The following is a 13,792-nucleotide window of genomic DNA, read 5'->3' as shown; positions in this document are numbered from 1 at the left end:
AACAAACAAGGGCAGAGATCAGAGGAAAATATGATGATACTTGCAGAAGATAATCACAGATTGAATTAAAAATATGGGATAAAGGAATCTTTATTAGTGTAATTATTCTTAACAGAAGATTGAATAGCTTGTCTTTAAAACAGCTCTGTGTGTAGCTACATTAGATACCTAATGGCTTCCCATTGCATATTTTCAAAATTGCAAATTTCTGTTCTCCCAAAATCAGGGACCCCTTTTTTATTTCATTGGCTTTCATCACAGCATATCTTAAACAACTGAGTTTTCCCTCACTGATAAATTTACATAGCAATATAAAAATAGTTACTATTATTACAAAGGAATTAATCAATCCACGACTTTTATATATTTGGAAAGGGATGTCACAGGTCTGACTGTGAACCTCTTTCATTTCATGGTCATTTTGCCTTGACAATTTATATTAAAATACTTTTCTTCTGGGCACAAATATAAATATATCTGCCAACTAAGAGCAACAGACAAAGGAGACTTGACTTAATGAAAGCTGACGCTACAATACATCAGCTAGTCTTTGTGGTCCAGCGAGAGTGTTATGTGGACTTTGGAAGTTATCAATATGTAGCAACCACACATTCTTTGCCTGCATTAAAACATTGAATTGCTTGCTTTCCGCTCTTATGTGAGTCCTCTGGGAAATGCTTCACACGTCAGCCAATAAAATAATAATCAGCAAGCTACCGCCACAGAGAAAACTTCCACAGATATGTGCCAAAGCAGATGCACCCAAAAATGATGGTAGAAAGAAATGGAAGGGGCAGGTGGTAAAATTATGATTCAGATATTGGTAGCTGGGAGGAACACTTGCATTAATTATTCGGAATAGGCTGGGTGGACCTTTTTGCATAGCTGAACTAAAGTCATTCCCAACAGACATGTCCCGAAGGTGCTTTTTCAAAAAGCAACTGGACTGTCTTTGTTTTTTCTCTTGAACACATTTTGTTTCTCATCCAAGAAGACATTTCACTTCCCACCCAAGAAGCTTCTTCAGTTATGACTGAAGAAGCTTCTTGGATGAGAAACAAAATGTATTCAAGAGAAAAAACAAAGACAGTCCAGTTGTCTTTTGAAAAAACACCTTTGGGACAACCATGACCTGGATGACTGAGAATATTCATAGAAATTTCCAACTGACATAATAGTTAGCCATCACAATGGCTCACAAAGAGCAAACTTACTGCAGCATCCGAGATAGAGACTCGGTGGGACTCTATTGTTGGCCTCCTCCCTGTTCGTGGTGAAATATGCATGGAGGGTCCCGTGGCATATGGACCAAAGTCTGGAAGATCAGAGGAACTCAAGTAATTCCCAGTAGTCTTTTCTTGAAGGGAATACTTCCTGCCAGTCAAATTGGGCCTTTTGGGGACCTTCTTTGGCTCATGTAGCTCATTGGTGCCATCCAGTTCTTCAGAGGTTCCTGAATCAACACTGACCCCATTCCTTTGGTTGTTTTCAGCTGTGCAATTAGATAACGGACCAACAGTTTCTTCTATTGCTTCCTGACTATTTGGTTTAATTCCATTGGGACCAGCCGTTACAGTGATGGCAGCTACTCTCTTGGCAAGCCCCATCTGAGCATCTTTGCAACCCATGTCTGTGTCTTGACCAACAATCTCTGCTGTAGAATCACCCATAGTTGACTCCTGGCTTTTTATGTTATTAGATGATGGTGTAGGCCATCGGGACTGAATAGTTCATTTGAAGAGTCCAAGGTGGGGATCTTGGCCAAATGGATCTCTGGAAAGAACTGTAATAAGGAAAAGAGAAAGCAAAGATTTATTTATTTATTTATTTATTTTATTTAATTTCTATACCGCCCTTCTCCCTAAGGGACTCAGGGCGGTTCACAGGGCATATATAAATAAGTATACAAAAATTAAAAGAAAATTAAACCATGCCCAAATTAAAATATAACAATAGTGAAATAAAAACCAATTAAAAACCCAAATACCCCTTCAGGCCAGACCAGCTAACTCGAACAAATGGGTCTTAAACCCGCGACGGAAGGATCGGAGGTCCGATGCCATCCGGAGCTCAACTGGCAGTTGGTTCCATAGTGCCGGGGCACCCACAGAGAAAGCCCTCCCCCTGGGGGCCACCAGTCGACATTCCCTGACTGGAGGCACCCTGAGGAGGCCCTCTCTGTGGGCACGCACAGGGCGGAGGGGAGTTGACGCCGGCAGCAGGTGGTCCTCGAGGTATCCCGGACCCATGCCATGTAAGGACTTAAAGATCATAACCAAGGAAGAAAGAGGAAAGAGGAAGCCATTACTTTTAAAGCCAGGATAGCAGGGGTAACAAATTGATGCCTTCCAGATATTTTGGACCACAACTTTCATAATCTTTTGTCACCAGTAATTCTGCCTAAAATTCATGGGAGCTGAAATCCCACACTTTTGGAGGGGGCTAAGTAGTGAACTGCTATAACGGTATATTTGCATTTCTTCCATTTTCAACTCCACTCCCCAACCATCTTGATCTATCAGTTATAACCTGTCTCATAAATACATTGCTAGCCCTTTTTTTAAACCTTTCTGGGGTGCTAACATATTTCTAGAACTTTTTTCTCCAATCCAATATTGGAATGGGACAATTTACTGCAGCCAACTTACCATAGGCAACTCGCTGTGGGACAACTCAGCACAGCCAATTCGCTGCAGCCAACTTACCAACTGTGGCCAATTTGCCACAGGACAACTCACTACAGGACAATTTAACAATTCTATTTAATTATTTAAAATAAATAAAAAATATTTTAATTTTTGCCATTCACATTCCATTCTGTCCCTCCTTTTGCATCCTTTCTTTAGTGATTCTATTCTACCATTTTTTTGATATTAATTTAACTCTTGTCTCACACTGAGTTGTCCTGTGCCGAGTTGGCCATGACAAGCTGACTGTGGTGAGTCAGCTGCGGCAAGTTGTCATAGACCCTCAATACTTTCCAAATGATGAAATCCAATATATTTGAAGCTCACCAGATGAAGAAGCTGCTATAGAAATGAAAACACAAGGTTGGGAAGAGGTGGATCCTACTTCTATTACACTCTCCCTTAATAAGGCGAGTCCCAAAAGGAAGACCATAAGCCAATATGGTTCATCATTCTTCACCTAATAAGTGCTTACAGAAAACTCACAAACAGGGAATGGAGGAGAATATTTGCTTCCTCTTCCCTAGGAGCTAGTATTTAAAGAGTGTAGGCTATGATTCGGAAGTTGGTATCAAGACTTTGTTACAACGGTGATGAGTGCACCATTGGGAGACACAAAAGAACAGGTTAGAGATAGAGATTTTTGGAGAAAATCTATGTGGTCACTAGGAGCCAGAAATGATTAAAATATGGCACTTTTTTTTTTTAAAATCATCAATGGCTACTAGATAGTGTAATCCTCCATTAATTTGTTGAGACTCCCTTTTACAAAAAACATTTTAGCTGGTGGTTGAAGCAACAAATTCTAAGAACAACAAATTCTACAGATGAAATCTGGGTGCTATATATATTTTTTTCTTTTATTAACCTTAATTCTTCCTACAATACATCTCAGTGGATGATCCCATATCATCCAGAGGGAGAAAAACTTCTCTTTGTTCACACTTCCATACCAGGCATGATTTTATGTATTTCATAGCTTCCACTAGGCCTGTCCACCATCCATACGTGTGGATAGGAACCGCAGGATTCCCAGCAACAAGTTGAGGACCACACCATTTGGAGGATTCTCAGAATGGGACAGAAAAGTCTACTCTTTGGGGTATCTTAAAAAGCCACAAGTGTTGTAGCTTTTTTCCGACAGGAGCTCTGTTTATCCCCATAATCTACTTGGTTGCCTGCCTGCACAAATCTTTCAAGCACCAGATGCTGTACAGCCATTTTACATGCTGCAGAATGCTAAGATTCAGGTATAATCATCTGTTCAGTTAATGCAGCTGCTGAGGACATATTTTGCCAGAAGGAGAAAAGATAAGCTTTTAAAAGCTGCATGAAGCCATAGAAATGCTGGGGGAAAAGCACCTCTGAATATAACATATATAGGTCGAGTTAACCTTCACAGCAAGTAAGGAGTCAAGTGGCTTTGAAAAGAGATCCTTAAAATGACAATTGGTGGGAGGTGAATGAATTGGTTTGCTTTAAGGCAAGGATGTCAAAACTGCCAGTCGGCTGGTTGCATCATGCTGAGGTCCTGCCCACCCCAGCTCCAGCAATGTGGGGTGTGTATGTCACAATACATTGTGACATGTCACGTGACGCAACGAGTTTGACACCCGTGCTTTAAGGGCTGAGGCTCTTCACCTGAAATGATTTTAGAAGGAGAAGACTTTCAAGAGCAGAAAACTCTTTCCCCTTTTCGTCTTTTTGTAAATACCAAATCACTGGCTATGCCTCAGGAATTAGCTGCATCGCTCCAACCTTACCTTCTTCTTCCTTGCCAGGAACTGTTCTATCACCAGTCAAAATGAAGTGGGCCGCTTCATGTAACCAATAAAGGAGAATACTTGTAGCTCAGGGGTCCTTGGTGCTCACTGAGCTTGGTTGTTTTCTTGTAGACATCTCATTACCAAACTAGCTAACATCATCAGTGCTGACCACTGTTCAGCGAGTGTGGAAGAAAACAATTAAGTTCAGAGAGGACCAAGGAGCCCCTTGTTTCATGTAAGAATTGCTGGCACTGGGGCTGCTCTAAATAGTTGTAGCTTCCCTATTTTACCCACCTGAACGTGTTCAAGTAAGAGTTACAAGAACTGGGATGAGGCACAATTTTGTCCTTTATCCTAGGCCAGTGGTGGCGAACCTATGGCACGCGTGCCAGAGGCGGCACTCAGAGCCTTCTTTGTTGGCACGCACGCCGCTGCTGCCAGCAGCAGGTCCATCACGCCGCCACCGCCACCCGGAACAGAAGCCCGGCCCAGCACAAAGGAGGCGAAGCAGCCGACTAGCCAGCTCGAATAGAGGTGGCAGAGCAGAGGTCACCAACCATTGTCGATCGGTGGACTGGAAGAAAAGGGAGGGGGAAGCATTTTACATGCGTGTATGCGCGCACGGGGCTGCGAGCACACACATGCTGCAAATGGGGCGGGGCTAGTGCATGTGTGATACTCACTAGCCCTGCCCCGTTCTTGCATGGTGCAGCACCTTGTATAACTGCACCCTGCGGTGTGGCGGTGGCCATTTTTGCTCCTTGCAGCACGGTGGCCCATTTTTGCACCCCTGGGTTTTGCATGCCATAGGCGGCAATCAGAGGTGCCTCCCTGCCCCCACCCTGAGGGCACCACAATGCTGATGCGGCCCAGGCACTTTGTGATAAATATGTGGGTTTGGGGTTGCGGTTTGGGCACTCAGTCTCTAAAAGGTTCGCCGTCACTGTCCTATGGCTGATCTTCCATTCTGGACAGAGAAGATGGTGGCCCCAGAATGGTCCACTGCTGGTCTGCTGAAACTCTGCACAAGAGATAGCTAAGGCTGAACTATATGCAAGTTCATGAAGGGTGTTATTTTGGGGGAGGAGTGTTCCCTATCAAGTCAACAACAAACTCAGGTAGCTGGCTGCCTATTAATTTGGAACTGAAATGGCACCATTTGAAAATACTTCTTTAAGTATGATGGAATGTTATGCAGAAAATCAGGGTAACTGCTGAAAACAGAAAAGACAAACAAAAATGAAGAACAAATGAATAAGAGTGAATTTATTGGTTCACACTTTGTAGTAAGTAGCCTAATGAGATGGAAGATTAAAACATCTTTAGCAACCTTTCTATTTCCTTAGGAAAAAAACAATACAATTCTCTACACAACTGGGAATGAAAATCTTCTACTCCTATAAAACAGGACAGGAAGCCAGCACTGTCATAGGACAAGGCAACACAGCAGATGGCTTGCTGCAAATCACCACCTTCATTTACAAAAATACTTTAAGCTGTGCCTAAGGCTAGCACAAAGGTATAAGAGAGAACAGTCTGTCAACTTCTGATGTCATGTTAACGGTAATAGCAATGATAGGAGTGTTCCAATATCTAAGGGGCTGCCACAAAAAGGAGAGCATCAACCTATTCTCCAAAGTGCCTGAAGGCAGGAGAAGAAGCAACAGATGGAAACTAATCAAGGGGAGAAGCAACCTAGAACTAAGGAGAAATGTCCTGATAATTAGAACAATTAATCAGTGGAACAACCTGCCTCTACAAGTTGTGAATGCTCCAACACTGGAAGTTTTTAAGAAGAGACTGGACAATCATTTGTCTGAAATGGTAATCCTGCCCAAGCTGGGGGTTGGACTAGAAGACCTCCAAAGTCCCTTCAAGCTCTGTTTTTCTGTTATTCTGTCATGCCCACTATGGAAACCATTTTTGGAACAGGCAACCCCCTTTAACCAGCAGCTATTTCATGAATGCCAATATTTCAAATCTGCATATTGGGCCTCCAAAGTTGCCAACAGGTAATCCTGAAGGTACAATCATTTAAAAGACCATTCGAAGTTACAACCATGCTGAAAAAAAACCCTACAACTGGTCCTTTACACTTACAACTGTTGCAGTGTCCCTGCAATCATGTGATCCAAATTCCGGCACCTAGCAAATGACATGTATGTATGATAGTTGCAGCATCCCAAGGTCACATGAACCCTATTTCCAACCTTCCCAGCCTGTTTCAGAAGCAAAGTCAGCAGGCAAAGCTGGATCTGCTTAATGACTATAAGAAAAAAAAAGTTATAAAATTAGGCATGACTCACTTAATGACCATCTCTTTTAGCAATGGATGTTTTAGTCTCAATTGTGGTCTTATGTTGAGGACTACCTGCACTTCTGCTGTATCCTGTAACTGGAAATACCGTTAAAAGCAACATGTTCCAGACTAATTAGTCTATTGCAGACTCCACATATTGCACTTATTTTGCATCTTGGCATTGGAAACCTTGATATTTTGTGAATACAGCTTGTGTCAGCCACTATTTTACTACATCAACTAAAGCAAGTTACAAGTTCTAATTACTTAATCACTATAATTATATCTGCTTGCCCCCAGCAAACCAATATGCGACAGTTCTTTAAAAAAAGGACAAAATATGCATTTCAAACTTATTTGTTTTCATCAGTCAGCCATACCCTTCTGAGATTCGAACCTGGGCTGATTGCACATTAGGCAATTGTTTTAACCTCTAGGCCACAAGCTCTATCTCACTTTGTTAGCTGAGAAGCAACGGAGATATGTGTTAAATGCTTGTTAACTATTTAGATTACCTTGCTAGGCCCCAAACATGGGACAAATCTTTATTTCCTGTTTCGGCCTAACAATCAGCCCAGGCTCGAATCTCAGAAGGGTATGGCTGACTGATGAAAACAAATAAGTTTGAAATGCATATCAGTCTCCCTTTAATTCTTTGTTAGCAATCTAAAAATTTACACAAATATGAGCTGTCACTGTTGTGACTACTGCCTGTGGATGGCCTTTGGTTAGGCCGAAACAGGAAATAAAGATTTGTCCCTTCTAAGCCTCCTGCCCCACTCAGTATCCAGCTGCAGGCTATGCCCTCTCTTATCTGACCATTCCCCTGCAATCATCTCCTGAGGTCATTCCCACATACTATTACATATAGTGTAATCAGTGCTTTTTTTGTTATAGAACTCACCAGAACGGAGTTCTGGCACCTTTTTTTGATGGATTTTCCAAGTTTTAAAAGTAACTTTTGAAAATTTGATGTTTGGTCCATGTGGACTTGAACCGCCCTGTCGAGTGTAGCAGGTCGGTGGCAAAATCATTAAAACGGTGCATGCGGGCTGCTTGTGTCGAGTCTGATACATGCGTACTTCATCCAACTGCTCAGCTTGTGGCACTGCTCAACTTGTGATTGGTCGTGTGGTCACGCATTGAGTGCTTACTGTGGGCAGTAAGTCCTGAGTCCTTCGGGAGAAGGGCGGTATAAAAATTTAATAAATAAATAAATAAATAAATAAATAAATAAATAAATAAATAAATAATGTTTTGTTGCACAACTGACATGTGTGGGTGTGTGTACAGTGATTGACTATGTGCGAAAGATAGATAAAAGATTAAAAACATGTGAGTTCCGGCACCTTTTTTCTTACAAAAAAAGCACTGAGTGTAATGATGGAGAAATTAAGTTGCAAACAAATAATGATGCTTTTGTCATTTTTGTTATGTGACCTTTGGCTCCAAGTTTGTGCCATTAAAATACCTTTCCAAAGTGAAGCCCACAGCATCAGGAATCAGCTACTACAGTAGCAGAAAGATCCATAAATATCACCACTGTTCCATTAGGAAGTGCTAATTTTTCCAAGATATGTTATTAAATGTAAAAACATGCATCTAGGGGGGGGGGAATTCCACAAAAATGCTCTGGGTTAGACCATTCCCCCAATAGTGAAGTCAGGCAATGAGTACCAACAGAAACAGTGTCAAAATCAGTGCCTGTCCTTTGGAACAGCATTCCACCCAAGAGATCTTCCATCCTGATGATTTTTTTTTAAAAAAATCAACACCTGGATGTTCCCCACAAGCCTTGTGAGAGGGTGGGTGTTGACCCTCTATAACAGTGCTTTTCAACCTTGGCAACAATAAGATGTGTGGACTTCAACTCCCAGATTCCTCAGCCAGTACTTCCTATCATGCTGGGGTTATTAATATTAACAGTAGACACTCATTACATTAGTTTATCAATGAATTCACTATAATATTATGACCTATACAAGATAGTACTGTTTTGTTCATATTATTGTATCAATTCATTGATAAAACAGTGACTGATAGTTATAAAATATACATTTTGTTTCCCTTTTCCTTTTTAGTTGGTATTCTTTACTTGTATTTTTATTTTTTTAAAAAATTCTTTTTCTTTAAGATTAAATGTTGTTTTGTTAAAAAAAATCTAATAAAGGAGAAGGAAGGAAGGAAGGAAGGAAGGAAGGAAGGAAGGAAGGAAGGAAGGAAGGAAGGAAGAAAGGAAGAAAGGAAGGAAGGAAGGAATTGATGGATTACAGCTTGCATTGCTGTTAAAGTTATGTAAATTTACTACTAGATCTCTGTAAAACTACTCTTTTTAATCTACGTTCCCCAAATATATTGCCTTCATTTCCCATAATCTTCAACCAGAATGATGGCCACTAAATTCCAACACATCTGAAGGACTGCAGACAAGAAATACTGATACAAAACAAAAACATGCAAAGACACTGATCCAAATTGGCAGGACATAAAAATTTACTTAAAATAGGATCCTATTTTTCAAGAAGAGCAAGGGTAGTCCTCAACTTACAACCATTTGTTTAGTGACCGTTCAAAGTTATAATGGCACTGAAAAAAGTGAGTTGGGACCAATTTCCACACTTATCACTGTTGCAGCATGCCCATGGTCATATGATCAAAATTCAGACACTTGCAATTAGCATGAATTTATGGCCGTTGCCATGTCCTGAGTTCACCCCTTTTGCAACCTTCTGACAAGCAAAGTCAATGGGGAAGCCAGATTCGCTTAACAACCATGGTAAGAAAGATTGTAAAATGTTGGGGTAAATTGTGGTCGTAAGTTGAGGACTATGTGTAATCAGTATAATGTGAAATATTGGTCATTTTCTTCTCTTTCCAAATGTGGAGATAAGACACTGATGTTTTTCAAAAGAAACATGGAAAAATGAACTATATAGGATAATGTTTTGATCCAATTTAAGTCCTTTTGTGATCTGCTAGAGATGTAACAACGGACGCGGTGGCTCAGTGGGTTAGGACACTGAGCTTGTCGATCAGAAGGTCGGCAGTTTGGCGGGTCGAATCCCGAGTGCCGCGTAGCAGAGTGAGCGCCTGTTACTCGTCCCAGCTTCTGCCAACCTAGCAGTTCGAAAGCACGTAAAAATGCAAGTAGAAAAATAGGGACCACTCCGGTGGGAAGGTAACAGCGTTCTGTGCGCCTTTGGCGTCTAGTCATGCCGGCCACATGACCACGGAGATGTCCTTGGACAAGCGCTGGCTCTTCGGCTTTGAAACGGAGATGAGCACCGGCCCCTAGAGTCGGAAACGACTAGCACGCATGTGCGGGGGAACCTTTACCTTTACCTTTTTAGAGATGTAACAGACAGCCAAAAGAGGTCAGTGGAACTATTGCCTAAAACTAACCCTTAGGAAAACGAAACACAGCATTTCTACATGTGTGGGAAAAATATACTTCTCAAATTGGAATCAACAAGGAGTACTATTTTTAGAAGACAAACAGAAGGCGACATGCACAGTTTGGAATACCTAAGGATGGTGGGTTGGAGAGAAAACTCCTTCCCTGAAGTGCATTAAAAAAAGCAGTTACTAGGAAGCTAATATGATTGGCCAGGGAGGGAAATGTACAATTATAGAGTCGTAATCTGCATTTGCACAGCATATTTTAGCTGGTCACACAATGAGAAACATAAATTAGCCAAAAGTATCAGATTTGTACAGCATACTTATTTATTTATTTATTATTGGGACTTATATGCCGCCCTATCTCCCGAAGGACTCAGGGCGGCTAACAGCAATAAAACACAATAATACAAATGTTAAAAAAAAGATTAAACTAATAAGCCCCAGTGATAAAATATTAAAAACATTTTCTTTTTAAAAACCCCTATCATCAGTCCAGGTCAGCCTGATGGAAAAGGAATGTTTTGAGCTCGTGACGAAAGGACCGGAGATCCGGGGCCATCCGGGGCCATCCGGAGCTCAAGGGGGAGTTGGTTCCACAGGGCTGGCGCTCCCACAGAGAAGGCCCTCCCCTTGGGGGTCGCCAGCCGACATTGTCTAGCCAACGGTACCCTGAGGAGGCCCTCCCTGTGTGAGCACACCAGGCGATGGGAAGTCGTTCCTGGCAGCAGACAAGTTGAAAAAGATTTGCCACGAAAAAGCCAGAGCTACAGAACCCAACATGTTTATTGCAGCAATGATATTGGATGCCGGCTTTACAAGAAAGGGTGATTCTGAACAACAGAAAATGAAATATTTTTCATACAAGTTGAGAGTTACAAGGCCAGAAATAGGAGGGATCTGATTGGCTGGGGAGAAGCTAGGTAGGTCCTTGTTCATGTACCTGGGCTTAGTTCTATTGGTAGGCAAAAGGACCTTTTCAGAGGTGCCAGCAGAGTTGGGGAAGTCCCTTGTTAAGGAGATGGATGTTGAAATAATTGGTGTGTGTGTGTGTGTGTGTGTGTGTGTGTGTGTGTCACTAACTGAGGATGGAACTTTAAGCTGTAACTTCGTTACTATGTTGTAATTCCCTTCTTAGGGCTATGCTGTGAGCTGTAAAGCGGCTCTAGATAAAGGTAAAGGTTCCCCCGCACATGCGTGCTAGTTGTTTCCAACTCTAGGGGCCGGTGCTCATCTCCGTTTCAAAGCCGAAGAGCCAGCGCTTGTCCGAGGACATCTCTGTGGTCATGTGGCCGGCATGACTAGACGCCAAAGGCGCACGGAACGCTGTTACCTTCCCACCGTAGTGGTCCCTATTTTTCTACTTGCATTTTTAAGTGCTTTTTTTGGGGGGGGGTCATCATGTTTTTGACACCTTGCTATGCGACTGGTGGTACTTGGACGTTGCCATATCCTAAAAGTGGTACAATGGGTGAAAAAGTTGAAAAGCCCTGGTTTAGCATATGCACTTACAGTGACCTTATTGTCTTGGAAAATAATAAGGGACAAACCTGAAAAGGGGGCAAATTTGAAAGAGGTTCATTAGGATAAAAACATAATTGTTTATGTTGATAATTTTGCTTTACAAAGAAGCATGCAAGAGCAAAACCAAGAAAACAAATATTAAATCTAAAGGACAGCTTTCTGAAAAAAAAGGACTGTCCTTCATAACTATGGTTACTGAAATAAACACTCAGGAGAATTTTCAGTGAGCCCAAGTACTTTCTTGTTTTTAATGCTAAATTCTGGTCAAACATCTCAGTTTGACCTAAGTAAGTTGCTCTGTGTGGCTCTGTATAGTACTGTGACACAATGCATATAGCCCTGAATTTGGAGAAAAGAAATAGCAATAATAGGAAAGGCAAGGATACAATTAAATGTTTGGACCAATACATGGATCTTGAGAATCTGATGCAAATTACATTAGACATGACACTCAAAGCACATACATTAATTGGACTAGCCAGGTATACAACTGAGCCTAAATTTACCAGGTAGGGTGCACTGTTCACACAATACATTGAAACGTAATGTAAGCACGTATGCTAAACACAGGTCACATAATACATTGGAACATAAGCTCGCCACATATGCTAAACTCAGGCGAAACCTGGTCTTTAGCTATTTCAGTGAATTATATTTTATACTATGCACTGCATTATTGCAGATATGGGAAAACAGAACACGTGACTCTCCCAGGCCTATCTGCTCCAAAGGAAATCCAACATTTAACAGCACTGTCTCAGAAATATTTCACAATCTGGGGTAACATACTTTTGCAACCTGTTTTGTATTTCATGAATTTTCCCCCTCACTGTATTGGGATTAAAATATACAGTTTCTTTTTAGTTCAAGATACGCAGTTGTTCTCTCCTTTTTTAAAAAAAAAAATCTTTAAATCTCTGCCTGGCATGGGTCCAGGCTATCTGAGGAATGGTCTCACCCCAATGGGATTGGCCCGTCCCACCCATGCCAGCAGGAGGAGGATGCTGCGAGCCCCCTTGGCCACAGGAGTTCAGCTGGCGGGGCCCAGAAGAGCTTTTTCTGCTGTGACTCCTGCCCTCTGGAAGATTTTGTCACCTGAGACGAGGTCTGCTTCCATTTTTCTGACCTTCCTGCCAGTGAACCACCAGGAATGTATCACACTAGAGGTAGTTGACAGATTAAGAGAAGATCCCACCTCCCCCTCTGCGCATCATTCTTAACTGTAATTTTTACTGATATTAGAAATATTTATTTTGGATGGTTTTATTGGCTTTTAAAGTTGTAAGCAGCCCAAAATCACCTCGAAGCTAGAAGGATGACAGCTAGATGGATGACAAACAAATCTAATCACTCACTCAATCAATCAATCAATGAGATGCTCTACAAGTACAAAAAGAAGCTTTAAACTTTTATTTTCATTAGCACAGCATGCAAACTAAATTATTGGTAAGAAGCACCATTCAGAGTTATGATAATATAATAGCTAACATACCATTAATTTCAGCTGGCTTCTCTTTAGTCTAAATACTACCAATGAAGCTCTGAGTTGCTTGGTAGAGAGATGAGCAGCATACAAATTAAACAAACAAACAAGCAAACAAATAAATAAGCAGGCAGGCAGGCATAATCAGCAGCACCATTGGCATTTCCACCCTCTGTATTAGGTCAGTTGCAACCAATTGCTTTCCTGGAGATATCATTGGCCATTAATGGAAGGAGATACACTTTTCAGTAACACAGGAAAAGGACAAGGAAAGAAGAGGCTCTGAAAGCAACCTCAAAACACTTTATGAAATGTCAGGTGGCCAATTAAGGCTGATGGGGAAGTCTTTGCTTTCTTGCTGTCAGATGTACCGTAATTGCTGAGAAAATGGCCAGTGATATGTTTCTGAGAAAAACGACCTCCGTCGCTTCTCTGTTTCCTCCTTGTGATGCAATCAAGTGGAATAATCTATTTTAATATTAAAAATCAGCGACTGTAAAGAGTTTAATATCCTGTGTTTGGTTTATCAGTCAATTTTCATCAAAACTCACAGCCTGAACATATCTATACATGAAATAGGTTTGCCAAGCACTGATGATTTGGGATTTAATTTTGCACTGGTTATTATAAATTC

At 41.4% G+C, this 13,792-nt stretch overlaps 1 protein-coding gene across 2 annotated transcripts in view; it reads right to left on the bottom strand.

The window, feature by feature from the left end:
* CAMKK1 (calcium/calmodulin dependent protein kinase kinase 1) overlaps positions 1 to 13,792 on the bottom strand; it is a 122,685-nt gene that overhangs the window by 67,234 nt on the left and 41,659 nt on the right. For both annotated transcript variants that reach the window (XM_083372777.1, XM_083372778.1), the window contains exon 2: positions 1,215 to 1,783. In XM_083372777.1, coding sequence (XP_083228903.1) covers positions 1,215 to 1,670 — 456 coding nt within the window. In that variant the 5' untranslated portion in view covers positions 1,671 to 1,783. The remainder of the gene's footprint in view (positions 1 to 1,214; positions 1,784 to 13,792) is intronic.

The sequence above is a fragment of the Vipera ursinii genome (genome assembly GCF_947247035.1).
Source record: "Vipera ursinii genome assembly, chromosome: 1".
Classification (NCBI taxonomy): Eukaryota; Metazoa; Chordata; class Lepidosauria; order Squamata; family Viperidae; genus Vipera; species Vipera ursinii.
The sequence above is the reverse complement of the archived record's forward strand: the minus strand, read 5'-3'. Positions and strand labels throughout refer to the sequence as shown.